The sequence below is a fragment of the Neltuma alba genome, unplaced genomic scaffold (genome assembly GCF_004799145.2).
Source record: "Neltuma alba isolate B1F8T4 unplaced genomic scaffold, ASM479914v2 tig00012092_pilon, whole genome shotgun sequence".
NCBI lineage: Eukaryota > Viridiplantae > Streptophyta > Magnoliopsida > Fabales > Fabaceae > Neltuma > Neltuma alba.
This window is the reverse complement of record NW_021636649.1, coordinates 304636-328348: the sequence shown is the minus strand read 5'-3', so window position 1 is coordinate 328348 and position 23713 is coordinate 304636. Positions and strand designations below refer to the sequence as shown.

Here is a 23713-nt window from a genome sequence, read left to right as displayed (position 1 = left end):
TTGTTTTGTGAAGTGTGTTGTTGTGTAATACATTGGAGAGGCCCATTGTTCACTGATACTCTCATATGCATGGCCTGTGAGACCTGTGAGTAGATCATGTGCAATCCAATTTTGACCAAAAGGAGCCACGTGATCACGTGCTCTTCCCGAAGCTCAAAAATCAAGGGGGCCTTATTCATCATTATCTTATTATTATTTACTACTTAATCATTTAATTCCTTCCACGCTCCCACGTGACGGACGCATGGCTCTATTCTATATTCTTATCTCTCCCCGATCCATTCTTCTTCTCCTCAATCCTCAAGTCCCCAACTTTTCTGAAACCAGACTTAGCCCAGAAAAAGTTTGAATCTGTTCACAATATTGGGCTATTATTCTTTTCACATATCTCTGTTTACTTTTCCCACTGCAACTCTCAACAGTTTTTCGAGCTTGGCAGAACTATTTTCTTCTTCATACCACCGTTTACGGGTTCTCTGAATCAAACAGTAACCTGCCCCATAAATGTGTGTGTACTATGATAAAAAAAACAAGTGTAGGTCGTATTAATTTATCATAATCGAATGAAAAAAAGTGGGTTTCATTTTTTTAATTTGGTCAACGAGATAAAGAAGTGGGTTGGAGGCAAATTGCGGAAGGAAGCATTCCTATTGGGCCGCAAGAATCCAAAGGCGGCCTATTTTTGTGATGTGAATGCAATACAAGTGGGGGGGTCGGTGCGGACCCAACAGCCAATAGTGGTTAGCACATTGCTGGAAGCACAACTTCTGCTCCAAAATTTACGTTTAGCGGTGATTTTGGGATGCTTTTGCAGACACACAACCTTTTCATGCAACCTAAAGCACATATACAAAATCTTGTAAAGTCAACTCTCACCTTGGCCAACACACTTAACCAAAAACTTATGCGCGACATGTGTGACCAAGTTGATAATTAATAAATACTAGAGCCATTCAAATTGGAATCATTAGGTCGAATAGGCACGGCCATGATCATTTTCGATCCAAGAGATGGAATGATCATACCTACTATGATTAGTTCGTCAAACGATTACTTGGTCGTTGTTTTGAACAAGCACCGATCTCTGATCTTATATCTAAGGGTTGGAAAATGCAAGATAATATCAAATCGGTGCCAGTTGCTCAGATAAGCCATCGGCGTTATCAGTTTCTTTCATCGTACGTCAGCTCTATATCCTAGTACAGTTTACCAACTAACATGTCTCTAGTTTGAGAAGATATATAATAATACACTCCTCCAGAGCTAGTTCAATTCCTCTTCTTGTTTTTCGACGTTGTTGTTGTTTTGAAATACACAGGCGGCAGAAGTCTCTCACATGACATTGTTGGGAGTAAACACCTCAAAAGCATCCTCATCCACGGTACGCACAGACTGCTGCGTAGGGTCAATCGAAGTCTTCCCTTCTCTGGGGAGTTGGAATCCGACAAAAATGCATGAATATCCAATAAAGACTCATCTCTCAGTTGCATATATATCTTAGTCAGTTCAGTTTTCAATTACATGGTATATGGAAGTGTCATGGAATAGATCGGTTAAGAAATCCAGAGGTTGGGCACAAATCACACACTCTTTTGTTTCTATTTATAAGTCACTTCCAACATATTTCATACAGATTAAGAAAAACCTTAAATTTTATTAATTCTCATTTAAAATCCAATAACTTTATAATTTTATCCCTATTTAATATATATTATACCTTGTGATAACAAAGTTAGCACAATAATACATGAAGGGTAAAATTGCACATCTATGTCAAAAGTTTCTCTCCCTACCCTATAAACAGAACAAAAAAAAAACTATTTTCTCTCTATCTTATAAATAGGACCACATGAGTATTTCAGGTTTACACCATTGAACATAAATCCAAGGGCTACGGGACCCATGCTCTGTGTGCCACCATCCAGTTCATAATGCATCCCCAGGTGTAGGTCATTGGCAATATACTCTCTTTACTCTCTGGCGTGAACTAATTATGCCGATCAAATCTTGTTTGAACACCAGCCATGGACAGAAGGCAAAGGAGTTCAACTTCCAAATGTTAAATCATTGTATGCAGAAAAGTGTACCAAACTAGCTACATTTTGCCATCCTCTTCATCAGATATAAGTTGAAAACTAATTAAACACTTCTAAATAAAACCCAAAAGATCAAATGCACATAGTTGAAGTCTCCAAGTAAAGCTTCACGGTGCTTATCTTTGCTTGGAATTGATTCACATGCTCTATATCTGCATATCAGAGTTTACTTAGATTAGAGGTTTAGACTTTGGACAACTTGCTGAAGAAATTTATGACAGTTTGGGGCTTTTTTCCGTTTAGAAACACTGATATTGGGAATAGCAAATATAATGCCTCATAATCTGCCCAAGAATTCACAACCATTGTGAAAAAAAACAGACATTAGCTAATGAAAGATTCGAGTATGTACCACCACATGAAGTTAAAAAATTCTCACAAAAAAATTTCAATCTGGATAGACCATTTTTGCTAGCAATTGTTGAACTATTTTGTGCTCGCAACAAATTTTGGCACAAGATCATTTCGCATGTCATTTTTTTTTATATCCGTTTGGCTGTTGCTCTGTCGGCATATCTGAGCACAAAAAGAAACATCTGCAGTAAGCAGATACTTCATGAGCCTTTTGTATTCAAGTAGCAGCGTAAAATGACTGCTAGTGTGTGCTGACTTCATATCCTTAGAACATTACTCCAAGCTTCAGCAGACATAAACAATACTTCTGGGATCGTACATAACCTGAAACCATGCCATTAAGCAACGCATGTTCAACGCTAACACCATACTTGGCAATAAATTAAATCATGCACTTATGGTTCAGAGTTTTATGAAAAGGAGTAGATTTCGTGAATCAAGCACTACAAAAAAACAGACTTTAGGTGATGATTTTCGGCAGCGACTTTTATAAGTCGCCGCTGAAAGTCAATTTTTTTGTAGTGAAGATACCTTACATTGGAAATGCAAGAAAATTTAGTTCTTCAAAATAGATTCAAAAACTCCCCTTGTCAGTTCTAAAAATTTGTTTTTTTCCCAATTTTTTCCTTAACCAGAATAAGGGTTGCCCCTACCTTCTCCTGGTAATCATCACATCCCCCATGCGATAGTTCTCTTCAGACTTAATAGATATAATTCACAGCAGCAAGTGAATCAAATAATTGACATTGGAGATCCCATAATCTAGGAATTGATTATTTCCTTTTCAAAACTCTACCCTATAGGGATAATGCTAGCTTCACCGTTATATTAGCTAGTAGACACCACAGCATTAATATGGACAATCTACCTCTTGGAAAGGAGACGAGATCGGCAGAACAAGAGGAAGAGTTGCAAACTTCCGGTTTCCCATTCAGAGTACTAGCAATTTCAACACAGAAAAATCAGCTCCTACAAAAAAGGAAAACTTTAAAAACAAATATAGCTATGTAGTTCAAAACGAAGCCAGGAACTAACAGAAAATGGTAAAGGGGGTTTTACAGCCCATGCAAACAAAAATATCAGCTTTTGTTTTCATTCAGCAGGTTAGTCATACGTGCACTTACCTTTGTCTGCAATCTGTAGTTTGCCTGTGGTGGAAAAGTGGAATATAAAGCTTGCAGAAATTAGAAATGAGATTTATAAGAACAGTTCCTCGGTTCGTTGTCTTTCAAGCGCTCATCAGAAGGTCATTTTAGAACGTTCACAATCACCCTGTTTCTCGCGGGTGCCTATAGTGAAAACAACTTAACTTCATTCTTCAATAAATAATAATGATAATGATGATGATATATCATATCATCCTCCTCCTCCTAAGCCGTAAAGTCCAAACTGGCTCCTAAAGCCCAAAATGAACCCAATGTCAATATAAGTCTTATATGTAGCCCAGTTTTTTGTTCCTCCAAGGCCTGCAACTGGGCGCATCTCACAGATTGTCTAATTGCTTCACTAATTTATTTGATGGACCCCTTTCCCCAAAAAAGTCATTACTTTTAATAGTTTTCTATCCAGTAATTAGGAGAAAACTATTATTTTTTAAAAAATCAATCTAATTTTTTAAAAAATTAATCCAGTCATTAAATTGTAAAAATGAGTGATTTATGACTTAAAAAATCTGATTACGGTTGGATCAAGCAAATTTTTTGAATTACAAATTTAAGCATGTGTACTAGCGCAGGTGTTCTAGTTATTATAAACCGTGTGAGAACAATACATGGAGATAAATGTTGTGAGCGAGTCTCGTCCAATCAGCTTGCAATCAGACACGCATATATTTGCACAGTTGATCAAGTTTCAGATTGTCCCCCTTAATTGTCTCACTCTTGTCATTTCTGGTTTTCGAGGGAGGAAGAGACAAAATAGAGGTTCGTTTACCAGTTTATTACGCAGGCGAAAGGAATTGTTTTGCTTCAGCAGGTGAGTATTTTTCTGTCTTTTACTATATTTTGAACATAGCTGCATTAAATGGCTTGCGTGTAACAATTAAGAAAGGGAGAACCCGAATACTCCTGGCCTAGTGGTGACTGGCTAGGTCACAAGTGAGGCGAGTCTCTACTCTTTGAGGGCAGGGGTTCGAATCCTCACTTGTTAAAAAGGGTACCGGGGAGGGCTTTACTTGTCATCCGGCCCGAATTCGGACTAGTCGATCGCTCGGGTATAACTGGCCCAAAGAGGCTGGGGTCCAGAAAAGGCGCGGTTGGATACCGGATGGTTTATACCAAAAAAAAAAACAATTAAGAAAGGGAGAATTACATCTCAGGAAGGAAAAATAATAATAAAAAAAAATCTCAGAAGCTCTTGTTTCTTATTTTAGAACTTGTCATTACAGGCTAATTAAGTTGTTATTAGGACTTTTTAGTAATTATTTTTTTTTGGATCTCATGGTAATTCTCCATTAAAAAACCTTTTTATATTACCGAGAACAATGATACATATAATTAGAGCTTAAAGTCAAACAATTGTATTTACACTACTCATTTTTCTTTATCTAGCTATACGATGACTCAGGTGTTCAACATCGCACGCACCTATATTTTTCTTTAATTAAATAATTTATTGAAGATTTGGGTAGATTTCATTGTCTGGTATATTATTTATAATTTATATATCACTTCTGATACATGCATACAACCTATAAAAGTTTATTAAAATTAGTAGATATCCTTAAAATTAACTATCTTTAAAAAATATTAATTAAATGCAATTATTACGTACTTACAAAATCTTGCCCATCATCTCTACCAATTCCTCTCTTTGTTGTCATGATTACTCAATAATATTCATAATAATAAGAGTATTGTTGAAAAATGCTTCCTTAATATTTTGCAAAATAACTTGCAGGAATATAAAAAGCTCAGGAAATATTACTTTTTTTTTTTTGCCAGCAGAAAAGATGAGTTATACACAGAGAAATAGAAATAGGGAAAATGTCTTTTCTTTCTCGATTGACACCATATGTACCTTCTTTTTTATACATTGTATTTTATTAATTTACACTAACCATGCTAACTATAAGACACTTGTGCATGATTTTTTTTTTCTGCCACCATGAATTGAAGAATGTACCTGCGATCGTAATTGCAAGACTTTATCTCATATCCGCTGGCTATGACTGGGACAGATATTGGCTTAATTAGTGATCTGATTCCAAACTTCGTTACCAACTAGACTTAGAGATAATGAAAAGGGAATAAAAGCTATATCCTAATTATTCACCGCTAGTAAAAAATCCATCTAATCACAGAGTAGATGTTTTTCTTGTTCAACGACTAGGATATACAATTTAACATTTAGATACTAACCTTGGCTTTCCAACAGAAGAGTAAGGTATTAATTAATTAACTGTAAGAACTCCGATGTCCTGGAACTTGATGGTGTGAGACCCCGGCGTATATATGACGACATGAACTATGATGGAACGAGGATGTATATATGGTTGTTCCTGTCTTGGTTTGTTCGTTGGCGAAGAATGCTATGTCATCCAACAGTATGTCTCTTGTTGCACGAGCTCACTTTTTTCGGTTCTGCTAGCTGTTGAAGGGAAAAGGCCAAAAGGAAGTAATTATTTTCGCACTTTCAATCCCTTGAACGCGATAGCTCCTCTCTGCAGGGGATTTGGCATCTCGACAAGAGGAAATAACTTGAGAGAGACTTGAAGGGCTAATTAAGCAACATTGTGAACCTAAATGCTCATAAAGAATCGAAGTTTCAAACTATAATTTGACTCACGGCCAACATCAACAAGAGGAGCATGTCATATGCCTGACACCTATATTTGTGTCGCAAAAGGAATATATTCGAGTTTGTTTATTTTTTGGTCGCTTCCTCTCCTGAGTAATTTACGAGGAAGATGTATTCGATTTTGGTTTCTTTAGTGATCTGTGGCTGTGTTTCTAAAGGCATAGTAGCCCTTGTGACCAAGGAACAGAAGACGATTCATCAACTCTGTATATGTGTTAATAATTATCTGTCCACTTTAAAACAACGTAGTCATGCGTTTTCTGTCAATCTGTCGCTTATTTCTTGTTTGTGCGTGGGGGAGGGGCGGAATGAATAAATATTGTTAAACAGCCAGTACGGGCACACGTCACTCACAACTCGCAGGTAACGTAACGTACGCCTGTGTACACCAATAAAAAAGGTTTTTGTTGTAAAGTATGTTGATCTCTGTGCTGCTCAATGCTGTAAAGTATAGTAATCCTAGAAAGATGAACTTGTGAGAGGTTAAAGTTACTTACAATTAAAATATGATTTTTATATCCCAGTTTTGCTGCTCAATGTGAATTAAATCAACATGTGTTTTAATCAATAATTAATAAGGCCACAGGACAAGGTAATTAAAAAAATGGGCTATTTTATCTCATCTGTACGGGGATTTTATATGCCCTGATATAATCTGTTTTTCATATTCTGCATTGTGAAGCGTCTTGAAAGAGCTGTGGAAAAGATAAAAGGGGGAAGAGATATTTATTATAACAAAGGGAGGCGTGGAAGCCAAAGAGAGGAATTGTCGGGGCATGTACAACACAGAGAGAGAGAGAGAGGCAAGCTCTCGCTGGTAGCGTCGTGTGGGGTAAAGCTATTAAAATGTCAAGCTTACTGAGATCTAACTGCTTAGCTTCATCAAGCTTTTGGGTGATGCACTCGGTGTTGTAAGTAGGGCTACATTTTGTCCTCACTTTCTCCCTTTCCTTCTAGACCATCCCTATTTAACCTTTCTCTCCAATTTCATCATCAGGTGTATCTATCTATCCATCTATCTCTATCTATCTAATCTTTCTATCTTCTATATCTTGAAAGTAAGTAACAGAACCATGGCTCCTCCAGAGATTGCCGTCGCGTCTATGACCCAAAACCCACCAAATCAGCCAAACCCTGACGCCTCTACCTCTTCCTCCTCCATGTGGAATCCTGAAGAAGATGACTCATGGGAGGTCAGAGCTTTTGCAGAAGATACACGAAACATCATGGGCACCACTTGGCCTCCCAGGTCCTACACCTGCACCTTCTGCAGAAGGGAGTTCCGTTCTGCCCAAGCTCTCGGCGGTCACATGAACGTCCACCGCCGCGACCGGGCTCGTCTGCACCAAGTCCACCCCAACTCTTCCTTCACAGTCCCAGCACAAGACCTTGTTCCTAATAATGGATTGCGCCTTCTCTATCGTTTACCCGCAGCCCCTAATAATCCCACCTTTGCCTTCAGTAACACTACTGGTCCTACTCTCACTGATCCGAATGCATGTGCAGAATCACCTTCCACACTGCTCTCCATCTCGCCTTATCCAGCGAACAAGTTGGATTTTTCGGTGCTACGATCTGGCTGTAATATTTCGTCTTACTCTAATCAGTCCAGTGCCAAAGTGGAACTGCCCGCCAACGACTCCTCCAATGTTGGCCACGAAGAGCTTGATCTAGAGCTCCGGTTAGGCCACAGGCCAACACCGACCTGACAAAGCCCAATAAATTTTTGATCGTCGAGTCGCGCGCCTGAGATAATACACGAAGAATGAGACAATTTATTATAAATTGAAATATATTGCTCCTTAATTTGCAGCGTGTGGAGAAGACTTGCTTCTGCCTGCCTCTCGTAGGCTTTTCTAGGTATTTTTTGATTCAATTTCTCATTTTTGTTGGCTGGATGGTTACCATTATTAGGCTGTGATTAATTATATTTGTTTCTTGCGAAAAGGTGCTTGTGGAAGAGATTAAATTTGGAGTAGAAGAAGAAGATGAAAACGGCTGAGGAAAGGAAATGGCACAATGTGTAAATTTTTAGGATTAAAAGAACGAAGAGGTGTGAGAAGTGTTAAGTTTTAAAAAACAATAATAAGAAAAGAAGATTAGGGTTTTGAAGCTAAGGATGGACTGATAATGGTTGCAGTGAGTGTCATTTTCCATTTCAGACGTCTCAGTACACATATATGCAAGTCGGTCTGAATATTCATTTCGGTGAGAGTTATATGCTTTCTAGCAAACCGGTAATTAGGTAAATCATGTGTGTTCACATCCTCTCCTTCAAAGGAATCACAACTCCACCATCTTTCGTTTCGCTTTCTTGCGGTTTATTTTCACTCGAGTATACATTTGCACCGGGCACAAGAGAGAAGAACATTTATGGCAGGCACGGAGAAGAATGAGTCTTTTATTTATTTACCTTTCCGACCGAAGAGCTAGAAAAGAAGGAGAAATTATCATCTAATTCATCATAATCCTTGGAGAACCGTTATTTTATTCATATTATAGGGTGGAGAAATTAACCCTTAATGATCTTATTACCTGTTGATCACTAATTAATATTATATATTAAGGATGTGAGCTATGCTAAGCTCTGGACTGAAATGCGGTTTCATAATTGGGCATGTTCTTGTAATCATACTGTAATTTATCTTTACCCATTTCCACAAACTTTCATCATTTCGCCTTCTGTTTTTGGTTTATAAGAAACAATAGTTTAAATGAATCAGGACTTTTTACTCTAAACCAAACATTTTGAAGTGATTGCCCTAACGTACTTTCATCTGTGATCTGAAACTTCCGACTGATCAGTCCATATACCATCTAATTCCTCTTTGCAACTAATCAACTTTGTAATGAATAATTCTTGAAACTCTGCATGATCGATGGTAGTCACGTAAAACATATACTACCTCCAATTCTTAATATAAAAGTTAGTTGACTAGTTTAAATAGATTAAAAAATTTAATTTAGTTAGTTATTTGTACTAAATATGTGTTTTTTAAAAATATCTTTGCTAGGTCAGAACTATCATTATTACAAAAACTACTATAAAAAAAAAAGTAGATAAATATAAGAGATAAAATAGATTTGAATTTTATATTTAGAACCAAAATAAAAATCAGGTAATGTTTTATATTAAAGATCGGAAGTAGTATCATACAGTACAACATGTATTTGATTTATAGTTCTTGTCCTTGGTTAATCTATGATATATTAATGTTCATGTCGAACTATGCAAGTGTGAGCACGAGAGAAGTTCTACACTAAATAGAACTTAGTTTATTAATAAGTAATTAACATATGATAAAGTGAAAAAAAACTCGTAAACTTGAATATTAAAGTTTTGATTTAAAATGTGATCTACTTTTCTGCTCATTGCCCATTTGAGTTCTCTCTACTTTTTGAGCGAGTCTTGATTGCGAAAGGAAGGGACTTAACATTTGTGGTATCTCAAGTCCCAATAGAAGTTAGCTAGACTCATAAGTAACATATAATAAACCAGTAAACTTAAGCGTAGGGGTTTTGAATTACTCATGTTTTATAAATCAGAAAGAAAAAAGCTTCTTTATCCCATTTATAACCTCATTAAATTTTTTATATGAATATAAAATTTTATTCTTTATTTTTATAAATTATTTTTAAAAAAAGTGTATATATTAATTAAATATGGGTAAAATTGAAAAGTTATTAAATTTTGAAATGGAGTTGACATTAAATCTTTTTTTAATTCCAGTAAAACATGTTGAATAAGATGATTTATAAATAAAATCATATAAGAAAAAGGGAGTATATCCTCCTCTGCTCATCATCCATTTGTTCTCTCTACACAGCGATGCGATGATCCCCATGTTTCTGTATTACACACTAACATTTTAGTTTTAGTATTGTGTGTGTAAATTGATGCTCAAACCGGTCCCCATCTCCAAAAAATTGAAAACAACGTATGTACAGTACTCACAGCAAACACTCAAGTAACTGCTGCTGAAAAGCCAAAATGGAATATTATCTCCTTGCAACATGTGCAATATGTGGAATCCAATACACATATACATGAGCAGGAAATTAATTCAATGGCGGGAGAATATGTAATTTCTTCCCAAATATCTACATTCAATTCAATTTCCATTAATTTTGTCTTTTTCTGTTCTGTTTTTGTTTAGTTTTTCATATGGCAGATATAACATGCAAGAATTTCTCTGTGGTATAGGCTAGCCTAAATAGTGTTGAGGATTCAAGCCTTCATTATAGAGTAACGTACGTTGGGAGGATTGTTTGTATAATAATTTTAGTGTGCATTTTTTACATGGAGATGGCGTATATGTAATTATGTGTATTTTAGTGGGGTGTTTCCGTACAGTATGATGGCGAGGTAATGGTGAGTTTTCAGATATAAGCAGCGGAGAATGCGTAAAGACGACGGGTTTCTTTCTCCGTTGGGCAGCAAAGCAACCAACCAAAACTGCAGTAAGTCGGCTAATGAGTTCTCCTTTTCTTCCACTAGGTAGGCCTGCACATGCAGATCTACTTCCCTTCAAAATTAACCTCTGCCACACATTGGCCCTTTCATTTTTCCATTTACTTCCATTATTTAATTAATCAATTATATTTCTCTCCATCCTTCTTTAACAATATCAGTCCAGCACATAATAAGAACAAAGGCTTTCTGTAGCCTTTCCTTCCTTCTTTTCTATCCCTCCGCTTTCTAAGCTTCATCTTTAGTTAGTTTAATTTACTGATAATTAGTCTGCAATTGCGCGAAGCTTTGGTTCATCATCATGAACACCAAATTATATATATATATATATATAACATAATATGGGGACCAATCCATGGTGCATATGCATGTGTTGCTGCTGCTGCTAGTTATTAATCCTCACTATTTGGTTGCTATCTTTATCTGCAAGATGCAGCAGGAAAACCCACGTTCGTTCGCAGCAATTACTAGTTCCTATTATCTATACGGCCTCTTGTGTGGTCCAAAGTCCAAGTAGCCACATAAGTAGAGTAAATTAAATCAATATTTCGAGGTTTCGTTTTATTCAGTTGATGTTTGTTTCGGTTGGTTGATGATGATGTCATTTTTTTTCCTTATCAACAAACGGCCTGCTGGAACTTGTTCAGGCCCTGCATATACATATGTGTATATATAGGCTCGAATGAGTATAGAACCAGAAATGCAGAAACCACTACCCATGCTGAGGCTAGTTCTCTTGATGATTTCCGGCTTTTTTTTTTTTTGGGTACGCCCGTTCGAGTTTGACCCAAATCAAGCCGAGATTAAGTTAACACACACCAAAATTAAAGGTTAGCTGAAAGAAAGTATTATAGTGAGAGCTAGTTTGATTTTCAGTTTGGTTTTAAATATAAGACTCCAATCCATTTTGTTTTTTATATTTATCTATTTTTTCTAAAGTAATCTTTGCAGTAATTGTACATGTTAAATATTCTATCAATTGGTAGTTGTAGCTAATACATATGATTAGCAAGGATATTCTAGAAAATTCAACTTATATTTGTTACAAATAACTAACTTAATAAACTTCTTAATCTATTCAAATTAGTCAACCAATTCTTATATTAAGAACTACAGGTAGTATTATTTAAGGGGGTAAAAAAACAATCGGAATAGAAAAATAACATGAGCATGCGCCTTGAGGAGTGGCTCCAAAGTAGCAGGGCAAAGGCAGTGTTAAATTTGCCTGTGGCACAAAACGCAGGCACGCTCATGATGTGTCTGTTCGACTGTTCCTATCACTATATATTTTGGACCACAGGACATTTACTATGTCCGACCTCACCAATATCGCAAATCCCAACTCAATGCACTCACCAATATCGTAGCAAATCCCAACTCAATGCACTCACCAATATCGTAGGAGAGCCTGCATATATTTCACACTCGTCTGTTGGGCTTCCCACCATTATTTTCAAATACCACTCTGTCCTTATTATAAGTTACTTGTATCCCAAACCCGTAAACTAAGAAATATATTAAATTAACCAGTTTCTTTTCATATTTACCCTTATGAAAAGTTGAGAGAGAGAGGGAGGGAGGGGATGGATTGTATAGGAAATGAAAAGTTGAGAGAGAGATTAATTAATTTTTTATTAAATTAATAGGGATAAAATTGAAAAAAATCGTTAATTATATTACAGGTGACTTATATTTTGAAATAAATTTTTAGGGTACAAGTGACATATAATAAGAAACAGAGTAGTAAATAATTATTTGTATATAAATTACTACTCTCATACTCAAGCTCCTGCATATTCCAGGAAAATATATTTTTTTAAGGAAAACATATATGTGGGGTTTAAAATATATGTTAATCAATTATTCAAATAAAGATGAGTTAATAACCATGTTAATAAAAAGTAAATAAATGATAAAATAACAATGTGCACCTATTTCACTTTTATCCGGTGTATTGTATTTGATTGATTTCGCAATTCAATTTTCCCCCCTGAAAAACCCAATCCTCTTTGAAAGAGAACTTTCGAATTGACCTGTGAATTTACATCTAGATAGTGCTCCCGATTAAGCAAATTCTCTCTTCCCACCATTAAACCGACCGGTTCAAAGTACAGGACCAACTAAAAATCGTAATCTCTTATAATCAGCGACCACGAAAAGGATGGTTATGTGCATACACATCAGCTTGTGAGGTTATTAGGTAAATCTATTCGTTAAATAACACCCATAACATTCTAATTTGAAATATTAACATGTTTTGTGTGGAAGATGGATTCTATTGTCTTCTCATTACATTTATCATCCCCTCACCTCATTACGTTGTAACTGAAGTATCTTGTATTATAATTTGAGAAGTGAGTGCAAAGAAATTCCGACACTTTCTCGTTCAAAGTATAATTTATAACGTGGATGCACGATACAATTATATTGACGTTAAATTATGAATGTGAAAAATTCTGCAAGACATTCTGGGTAATGCACCAAAAACAAAATGGATTTGTTGATTAGAAATCTTGAATTTATCAGATAGTAGAGGCCGCAGGGCGCAGAGCCCATATATATATAAAGCGTACGGCATGAGTGGAAGAAAAAGGTGAGTTCGATGGTTAGCTGAAAAGAGAAAAACGAAAGACGAATATAAGAGGTAGAGTGATAGAGTTTCTGACAGATATGCATTTCACAGCTACCTGTCAAACAGAACAAAAGGCAAGTTGATGAAGATCTAATCCAATCCAAATATACGAAAAAGTTTAATTGGTGGGCTGAGAAGGCGGGTACGATTAAAGAGAGAAGAGGGACTTAGTGGGTTTGGTCAAACGTGGTAGTTTGAGCAGAGGGAATTAGGGCCTAGGCGTCCGAAATAGAAAGAGTAAAATGAGAGAGCAGTGATTAGGGTTTGGGGAGAGTGCTGTAAGTAAAACCTTTTATCACTGAGGAGTGAGTGGCAGGGAGAGATTCTGTATCTTTGTTACGAATAATGATGTAGGAAGGGTGTCTTGAGTCATGAGTCTGGATCAAGCATATGTATGAGCAGAGCAGAGCGCAGAGGGAGAGAGAGGGTTGTGGTGGAGCCCAGAGGAGGCATGGGAGGACAGGGAAGCCAGCTAAGGGGAGCACACACATTTATATGTAGCCTCTGAGATCTGCATCACTATTCACTACTTCAACTCTCCCCTCTGTGCTCTGTCCTTGGTCCCCTTCCCCCTCCCCTCTCTCTCCTCCTCACAGCCATGAATTCAGTGTCCACATTCGCCTCTCTCTCTCTCTAGCCTCCATTTTCGTTTTCTGCTAACAATAACCCTACACAAACGTACTGCTATACATTAATCGGGAGACAAGCCTCAGCTAGCGGCTATCCTCCACTCTCTCTCTCTCTCTCTATATATATATTCATTATGATATGTGTCTATAATATGGGCCTGCGTCCTTGTTTTATTAGGGTAACCTGACAGGGCTGAGTAATATATGGACACAATGGAGAGACCAAGATTCGGACAGTTGAGGGGTTAGAGAGTGAGGGGCCGGTATGGCAATGGCATGACGGGATTGAGGTATAGTCAAGGTCACTCGTCTTATCTCCCCCAGTCACCAATCACTAATCATTACCCCTTTTCTCTTATCTCTTTATCTCATACTTTTGCTAGTAACAGCACCCCCCTCCCTCTTGTTTCCTTTTTTTTTCCCCCTTGGGGACCAATTGTCATCTTTTGTACTCAAACCTTTAATTTTTCTATCAAACCGTTGATCTAATTAAAGTTGTCATGCCTAGAACGCCATTGTTGCCAGCCAGTTCCCCGGCGTCCATCATATGCTCTTTGGGCTGGGTTTGTAAGCCTGATGGGCTTTGCCATGGAAGGCCCATGTCCGCCCAGGACAGCACGTACACGTTCACATTCACGTAATGTAGTAACAGAGGCTGGGCGTTATTAAATTGCTGGCTGACCCGAAAGAAAGACGAAGGTAACTAAAGATGCTCGTGACTTCAGGCAGGGAAATGAGATGAAAATGATGCGATATATAGAATGATAGCTTCGTTCCCAGTGCTTGGAGGAATAAGATGATTCTCACCCTCCCCACTCGCATATGATGGCTTTTCCTCCAAGCAACCTGTGCGCACCGATCTTCGCCATGTCTTGTTATCTCTTGTATTAAGCTATCCCAAAGGAATCCAAGAACTGGATTATTCCCACTGAACCAAGTTTAGCGGTTCCGTGGAAATAAATATTATTATTAGATGACATGAGCAAGGGAGATGATTTACACTAAGTTTTAAGAGAAAAGCCAGCTTGAATAAAAAATGCAGTCAAGTACTATAGCTTAGTTTCCAACACTAGGAGGAATAAAGTGAGACTCCAATGCGATAAGATGGACTTCGTTTCTTCCAAAGTGCATTATTCTTGCTGCTAATCACCCTAAAGTAGCCTGATGCCATTACCCTCTTTCCTCTTACCGACACGATCGAAGTTATTCGCCCCAAAAGAATCCAGTAACTGGACGGTTAACCTCTTTTCCCGTTTTCCCATCAAACGACGTTTTACTGTTTCCAGGAGAACAGAATTAAAGAGTATTATCCCCCCATATATGTCTTTTTAGAAATATTATACATACATATATTTATCCAATTGGTAAATGCCTTTTCCTGCGGCCCTTTGTTTGAGTGTTCATGTGGGGGGAGAAATCATCCATACATCTATATATTATACAAAATTGATACGGTTATCCATAATCTATAAACAAATCATGCGTACATATATTTTCAAGAAAATATAGTCTTTTATCTGAAGAAAATAATATAAAGAGTAGCATACGTAAATGTCGCAGTCGCTGTAGGCTTTGGTGGATCATTATGCGAAGGGAGAGGACAACTGAGACCATACCTCATTATCAAAACGACACCATTTTGCTAGTAGCGACGGCGCAGAGGACGGAAATCGAAGTGGAAAATAGGATCGCTGGTCAAATGACCCCAAGGAAACCAAAATCTTTTATCAGTAAGTGAGGCCGGGAGAGTAGCGAGTGCCAAACACAGTCCAGTAGATTCGCTGTATCCCGTATTGATCGGCGTTCTGTTTATATATTAGCCTGCTCAATCAGTAGCCAAGGATTTATCTGTGTTTTCTGCTGATAGTGACTATCTGTCTGGTTACCATGGCGTCCGGGTCAATCGTGAAAGCAAAATTAGGGGACCTGAGCAGGGATTCGTTCGTGCCCCTTCTGACAAAGCTAATAGGGGAATCCAAATTCGTGCAGAACAACCCACCAGAACTCATCCCAGAAGAAGACAGAGTGGTCAAACACGTCTTGGATGTTCTTCTTCCTTTGAGCACCAAAACAGGCGGCGGACCCCTGCTCATCAATCACGTTACTTATTCCCCGGCAGAGGCAACCTTATTATCGAGTACCCTGGAACTGAACCCGGCAAAATTCTCTCTTTCGTGGGATGCCACATGGACGTCGTCACTGCTAATTCCAACGAATGGGTATCTCCCTTGACTTCTTCTCTTGACTTCGTGTCCAGTTTTGAATTGCCGGTCCCTGCATCAGAAGCCCCGTCGCTTTTTTAATAATGTATGAAACACAATCTATCACAGTTTTGCAATGCAGGAAATGCCTTAAATTAGCCTCAAATCTTGATTTTTTGCGAATTTCAGAATAATTCGGTTGGGTTTTCTGTTGTGTCTATCGTCATTGTTATTGTTCCCTGTCATATCGATTTCGTTGTTTCGTCCTACGATTGCCTTCATAAGAAACTCGCTGAATGTCTCCACATTCAAAATTTAAGATCTCGTGGGTCATTTATGCTTACTCGAAATTATGTACCATTTCACAAGTTTAGTTCTATGCAGCAGCACAAAAGGAAAAAAGACAGTATATATATTTGGCAATACACAGGATTTCAATCTCCGTGACTGAACATGTCGACTGCAGGATTTTGATCCATTCACACTGAGTATCGATGGGGATAAACTTCGGGGTCGTGGAACTACTGATTGCTTGGGACATGTTGCCCTTGTGACTGAACTGATGAGGAAGCTTGGGCAAGAAAAGCCAAATTTGAAATCAACCGTTGTTGCTGTATTTATTGCCAATGAAGAGAATTCTGCCATATCTGGGGTTGGTATAGATGCACTTGTGAAAGACGGCCTTCTTAACAAATTGAAAGAAGGACCTCTGTAAGTGCTTATTGTCTCGTGTATGTGCATATATAACTCAATAAGAAACCTTGAGATGTTCTGAGTTTACTGAACCCCCTTTTGTTAGTTACTTAAAGTTCCAATTCCAACAATATTATATTTACCAGTTTAATTTCGTGGGCTTCACGCTCAGGTTTTGGATTGACACAGCAGATAAACAACCTTGCATAGGCACTGGAGGTATGATACCGTGGAAACTTCATGTCACGGGAAAACTCTTTCACAGTGGATTGGCTCATAAGGTAGGCTATTGCATTCTTGTCTAGGTTCATGTTCTTTATCTGCCGAGTTTAAACAATATAGCTTACGTTCAATTATACTTTATATTTTAGCGCATGGTAATTTTTTTCCATGATAAAGTCAAAATTACTGATTTTTGTTCGAGGTTTTTATAGAATTATAAGCACGTTGATATTGAGAGATGCCCTTCCCCCCTCCTCCCTCCAAATTCTTCAATGAAAAATCAATACATAGTAATGATTATTTTTATCTCATTGATCCTCATATATAAGTAGATTTATTAAAATTTGCCATTCCGTAAACATTGGATGGGTACGTGAACCCAATATGACAGTGGCACCTATAAGTGGCATGAAGTTGTTAAATCTGCATGGCAAGCAGACTTAGATGAAGAGAATTTTGATTCTTTTTTGGCAAATTTCACTTGATTAACTTAAAGCACCTGTCTATTGCTGCCCATAGAATTTGGTAGTCATGATTTTATTTTTTGGGGTCATGATAGAATTTGTGTGTTTGGATCCTAGATTGATTTATCACTCAGGGAGAAAGACACAACATGATTAGGCTTCATCTTGAGCTTGATTTTGTCAAACAAATTCAGTTTGTTGAAGTAGGGGTTGATATTGTTCATAGCAATTCCAATATAAGGAAAACCTTCCTTTTAAATACTATGATCACCAGAAGGATCGACTTAAAGACTTATGAGGTCAATGTATCATCTATGCTGTTTGAAAGAGCTAATAAAGTTCTACTTACCATCAAAGCAACTTATTCAGTCTAATTGTCAAGAAATAGTACAGGCTGATTCAATGGCTATCTTGACAAGTTGAAATCAAAATAAATTTTAATATTTTATGGTTCCCTTTCACTTTTCCATTTTGTCAAGGGGTGTTTGATTTCTCCCAAATGTACTTTTTAAAAGTACTTTCACGCAAGTGGAGATAAAACATCTCTTAATTACTTATTTCGTATATCATAAAATTACTTTTAAAATCATAGTTTAGTTTCCACCCAAACATCCCCGAGAATGTTGTACCACTCAACTTATTAAGACTTTATTGTTTATGTGGAGGCCATAAATCCATTGGAGCTAGCAATGGAAGCACTAAAGGAGATCCAGTCGCGATTTTACAGAGACTTCCCACCACATCCTCAGGAACAGGTCTATGGATTTGCAACTCCTTCAACCATGAAACCAACCCAGTGGAGTTGTAAGTTGTGAGCCCCATGCAACTAGTATAATACATTTTCCATGCTTAATAAAAGCCGGCAATATTCATAATCATATTTGCTATTGCAGATCCTGGAGGTGGAATCAATCAAATTCCAGGTGAATGTACCATTTCAGGAGATGTCAGGTTTGTTCTTCCCCCTTGGGTTTACATAACTCATTTGGTTAGGAATAATGTCACATGACAGATATTTTTTTGTTGGTTCTGTAGGTTAACTCCATTCTACAAGTAAGAAGCGTGCTACCTTGTGGCTAAGCTAACTGTCATCTAGAACCCCTGGTTTCCATTCATTGCTATTTTCTGACTTCAACCCGTGCACTGCACAAGTATCTGTCTAGTTATTTTCTGAATTTTCATATTCAATCCTCTGATACTGGTTTCAGTGTGAAGGATGTGATGAATAAGCTACAAGAATATGTGGATGATATTAATGACAATATAGAGAAGCTAGAAACGCGGGGTCCAGTTTCAAAATATGTGGTTGCAGAGGAAAACTTGAGGGGAAGGTGAGACACTGGGTACACTCCATCATTTACCGAAGGAATCTGCTCAGCTTAGATCTTTGTTATACTTCTAATTTACAATCTCTTTCTATGATAGTATACGGTCCCTTGATTATTAACGGGTCACTTGATCTGGTTATGAATTGTTTAAACTTCCAAAGAATATTGGTAAAGAATAAGATTTCCTTGCCCCCTTTTACAGCCTAACTCTGACTTTTGACGATGCTATGTCTGGAGTTGCTTGCAATCTTGATTCCAGAGGTTTTCGTGTATTATGTAAAGCTACTGAGGAAGTAGTTGGGCACGTAAAGCCTTATTCAATTACTGGGAGTTTGCCACTAATTCGAGAATTGCAGGTAAAGGGAAAAAACATTTTTTGGTTTATTTTCCATGCAAAGCTGTTCGCTTTCTTGCATCCTTTACTTATCCCCTATTCTTTGTCTGTACAGGAAGAAGGTTTCGATGTGCAAACTGCTGGCTACGGTATGATAATTTAACGAAGACGGAAATTAAAGTTTTTCTGTCCATTTGAATTTCATGCTTATTGAATATGAAAAAAATTAGAGTTGCCGTAAGATTTTATCAGGTGCTTTTGAAAATGGGTGCAGGTCTAATGGCAACATATCATGCCAAGAATGAGTACTGTCTCTTTGAAGATATGTTGCAGGGCTATCGGGTGTTTGTGAGCATCATTGCTCAGTTGGAAGATTGAGAATTCTGGCGGAATCCCTAATAACTGTTGCAAACTTGTTCTATTACTTATATTGTTATTGGTGTGGTCCTGAGGGTCTGTGTGTGAGCGTGGAAGGTAGATTTTTAGCCGGCCAATTAAAAAAAACAAAAAAAGAATTTGAATTGACTGACCTTCCTGCGATTTTCTCTGCCCTTCTTGTCCCTTACAAGTTAAGGTGGAGAACGTTCTGATTACTTAAATGTCACTCAGATGAGTATTATTTTCCTACTATTAACTAGCTGTTTTGGAAAACACTATAACTACCTTTTTTTTTTTTTGGGAGTATATGACTCAAAGTATCTCAAAGGATTTTAAACTTGAAATTAATCTCTATCCGGTTTAAAGCGTTAGGGTTAAGCTCTCCTAGTAAATACGTTTTTTGGAATTTGAATTTATGTTTTTCTCTCTACGAGATAAAACTACTTATCATCTAATTAATAGTTTGTTAATAACACTATAAATAGTTTTAAAATATTTTTTACGCAAGTCAAAATAAAATTTTTTCACAATTTATTTTATGCACTATAAAATAACTTTTGAAAAGCAAATCCAAATTTCTTCATAATTGTTATACATCTTCAAAATTTACGTGCAGAGCCAAGCACTTGTCTTATATTTGGAGTCTGATATGTTAAGATTGGTTCGGAGAATTAGGCAAAAAGTAACAAGTGCACCAGCAAATTTTTCCTCTCCGCATTTTCTATTTTTCTTAACATTTTTCTGCCATCCTTCTTTTACTCACCACGTACCATAATCTTCCTTGAATTAACTTGAACTGCTATAATTAATTAATAATTACATCAATCATACCAATGTCTCTATATGATTAACGACTCTTATACATTATGTACAAATTTTTAGCCAAATAGATGTCACTTCAAAATTCAATTACACTTGATTATCAAAATTTGCTCATACTTTCTCTCTTTCTTCCAATTGGAGCTGTTGAAGTCTTTGACGCAGTCGACGTCGGTGGTGATGGATCTTCATGAGGCCATGTCCCAATATAACGGTAGAGTATATACCGTGTGTTATAATGGGCGCAAGAATATTATTTGTCTGTCACGGTTGGCAGTAAAAATAAAAAGCCACATCAGTTTCATCCTTTGGAAACTCGAATACGCAAGGACTAAGGTTGTTACGTGGTTTATGGATTACCTGGACCCATTCCAAACCCAAGTAGAGGGCCAAGAGTCCTTCCAGAAGTGGGGAATAGATCTTCCTCATTTGTCTTTTCTCGTACCAAGCTGCAACGCCACAGACACGTCATTATAAATCCCTCCTGTGCCAACTACGAGTCAATCGTAAAGATAAAAGGACCAAATTTAACTTTTTCAGCCAAGAGTAGGCCAGAATTGAACCTTCAAAAAGCTTTTTCAAGTCCTGACGGTTGGAGCGGGGTTGTAAAACTGGAGAAACAATGTAATGGGGATCTACAAGAAAGATAGTGAACAGAAAAGAGAGAAAAACCTTAGTGGAAACAATTACTCGACAAGGTCGAGGCAAAGGTACAAAACTACAAACAAATTTGAAGAAAAGGGAAAAATGTTGTGAAGGCTTGAAAAATGAACCTTTGGGAGAGGCGGCCATGAAATAGAGGGAACCGGTGAGTACGGCAGTAAGTACAGCAGCATATGCCTGAGCAAATGGAACAAATGCTGGTAGCATTCCTGTCTGTATTTTGCAAATAAATCTCCAGTTAATCACTGGGAGGGGGGACATGTGGCTTCAAATATTAATAATTTAAGCAGTGACAAAGAAATTATCAAAAAAAAAAAATAGAGAGGCAGGGAGACACATACCAGAGATGCCATTCCTCGAGCACCAGCCATGAGATTACTGCCTCGTAGAAATATATCAGCCAATGCTCCCTGAGGATTATATTTTCAAGTTGAGATATAGCATTTCAGAGGAAAATACTATTATTATTAGCCCCTGCTTTGAACTCTCTTGCTGGTAATATTCTGAACAGGTTGGGAGCCAAACTAAAATGCAAGTTTTTCATCAATTTTGAGATACAGAATTGCAGAGAACAAGCAGAAACTAAGTTCTCTCTTTTGAATAGCTGCTTTTAAAAAAAGAAGGAAGATAAGCAGTGGCTCCCAATGTCAGATTTTTTTAAAGCACGTTAATGGTTGATCATGTGAAATCTCATCAATCGGAATAGGCAAGTGTTAAGATCACAATTTCAGAAAACCAGCCAAAAAAAAAAAAAAAGGAACAGCGGCATGACTGATGATTATGTAGACTTCTAAACTATTTAGAGTCTTGTTCTATTATTCTCCCAAGCAAAATCCACTTAAACTTGGTGAACTGTACAACGTCTTGTTCTATTATTCTCCCAAGCAAAATCCACTTGAACTTGGCGAACTGTCCAACATACTTTTAACAACCATAATTTCCCCCTATTTTAGACAGTATGTGATATCATTCATCTTGTTGTGAATTAACACATGATCTAGATTACACATGGCTCATATCCAAAACCTATGATTTTAATTTTTAGTTTATGCTTAAAAATGTTTCTTTGAGAAGATATGATACAAGGCAAAGGAGCTCCTGAACAAACCTGAACAGCAGCCCTGTAGAAGAGCTCCTCTCCCACTGAACTTGCAGCAACCATCAATATAAACTACAAAGTACAGTGATCTAAGCTGACTTTGATCATTGCATAAGAATGAAGAGTTATTCCAAATCACACAAGTTTCAGAAAATCACCTGCCAAGGGGACATCCCATAAAAAAAATTCCAGAGTTCCTCATCCTCCACATCTCTGATGGCTTGGGCATGGGGTGAAAGCTTCACAACTTCATCCTATAACTAACTATTGTCAGTTAATTAATTCATACACTTGTTATATCTAACAGAACAGACAGGCTGAACAGAACAGAGGCAAGCCATAGGCTTCCCACTTTTAATGAGGATGTCCACTACATGCCACTATCATCTCAAGGAACAACAAAAATATCATTTGACAAGCATACGACGCATCTCCAGTCAGCCCAGAAAAGGGTAGATCAAATCAAATAAGATAGAAAAACACAAGCTTGCTGTAAAAAACTGCACTTACATCAAGTATAAACAGAAGAGCCATGATTGGTGGCACAGCATAACCGAGCCCTTGCAAAATGCAATCTGAAGACAGATGAAAGCCCCCCATAGCGTCAATACCAGTGATCGAGCATATAAATCCTCCAGCCACAGCCATGGCACCGTATATCCCTAACATGAGTAAACTCCCCGAACATCAATCAAGTAAACTCTGAATAGGAAAATAGAGTGAAGGAGGTAGGAGCTTGAAAGGAAAAACTAAAGCATATATGGTATAAAGGCGTGAACTAGATAAAGTCACATCATTCCTAAAGAAAACACGATTATTTCCTTTACTGTACAATACAATCTTTATCCTGGACTTCCCCAAAAAACTAGTTTGGCAAAATTTCCCGGTTCGGCATAAGTAATGAACCAAAAAGGCACGCTTTCTAATTCTGAGTCATCAACAAGGAGCTACAGCAACATCCGAAGTAACTCACCGATGCCATAGGTGAGCCTGACAAGAGCACCAATCTTATCCCAAACGGGTAAGTCAGCATCCTTAATAGCGGGATTGACTGAGGAAACCTCCACAGAGGGGTTGGCAAAGGGAGGCGGGGTCTCTACGGGGTGGATCCTCTCAGAGGTGGTGGGCTCAGCAGAAGCCTTGATGGATCGGACGGTGAGTAAGGGTCCTCCATGAATAGCCTTGGTCTTGAGCTTGGGTTGAAAATAGCAAAGATTGGAGCAGTGATAACAGAGAAGAGGTGAAGACGATGAAGTTGGAGGGCTGTGGGTGAGGGTGAGAGGGAGCTCCATAACCCGAAGAGGAGTCCCTTTGAAGGCAATGGCAAATGGAGGACCGATTGAGCACATGACACTACCTTGCCGGATCAAATCAAAGCCAACATCATACCTTGGTTTCCTTCCTCCCCTATTAGTCACCTTGGCTCTTTCTTCAGTTTGGATTTGGATAGCCTCCTTTTTGTTTTTTTTTTCGGTCAATTAAAAATCGAGTAAATTTTGAAATCTTATTTGAATGTGTGAGGAGTACGTGTT

General features: G+C 37.6%; 3 protein-coding genes across 3 annotated transcripts; 2 read left to right on the top strand and 1 right to left on the bottom strand.

Annotated features, from left to right (window-relative positions):
- The first annotated feature begins 5615 nt into the window (after positions 1 to 5615).
- Positions 5616 to 8200, top strand: LOC114722415 (transcriptional regulator SUPERMAN). Its single transcript, XM_028908448.1, has 2 exons — positions 5616 to 5652; positions 7332 to 8200. Exons 1-2 carry the CDS (start codon positions 5616 to 5618, stop codon positions 7955 to 7957), a joined length of 663 nt encoding a protein of 220 aa, XP_028764281.1. The 3' UTR covers positions 7958 to 8200.
- Positions 8201 to 15602: 7402 nt separating this feature from the next.
- On the top strand, positions 15603 to 19873 carry LOC114722425 (acetylornithine deacetylase). Its single transcript, XM_028908459.1, is given in 11 exon segments — positions 15603 to 16087; positions 16090 to 16199; positions 16648 to 16892; positions 17047 to 17155; positions 18226 to 18364; positions 18454 to 18511; positions 18596 to 18613; positions 18769 to 18891; positions 19091 to 19244; positions 19338 to 19371; positions 19497 to 19873. Coding segments are annotated over 11 exon segments (1314 nt in total). The 5' UTR covers positions 15603 to 15867; the 3' UTR covers positions 19601 to 19873.
- A 504-nt stretch (positions 19874 to 20377) lies between these two features.
- Positions 20378 to 23593, bottom strand: LOC114722426 (uncharacterized). The gene is made up of 9 exons (XM_028908460.1): positions 23155 to 23593; positions 22692 to 22843; positions 22340 to 22435; positions 22191 to 22253; positions 21424 to 21492; positions 21193 to 21295; positions 20983 to 21054; positions 20780 to 20868; positions 20378 to 20680 (listed from the first exon to the last, which is right to left on the bottom strand). The coding sequence occupies exons 1-9, from the start codon at positions 23528 to 23530 to the stop codon at positions 20534 to 20536; spliced, it is 1167 nt and encodes a 388-aa protein (XP_028764293.1). The 5' UTR covers positions 23531 to 23593; the 3' UTR covers positions 20378 to 20533.
- Between the last annotated feature and the right edge of the window lie 120 nt (positions 23594 to 23713).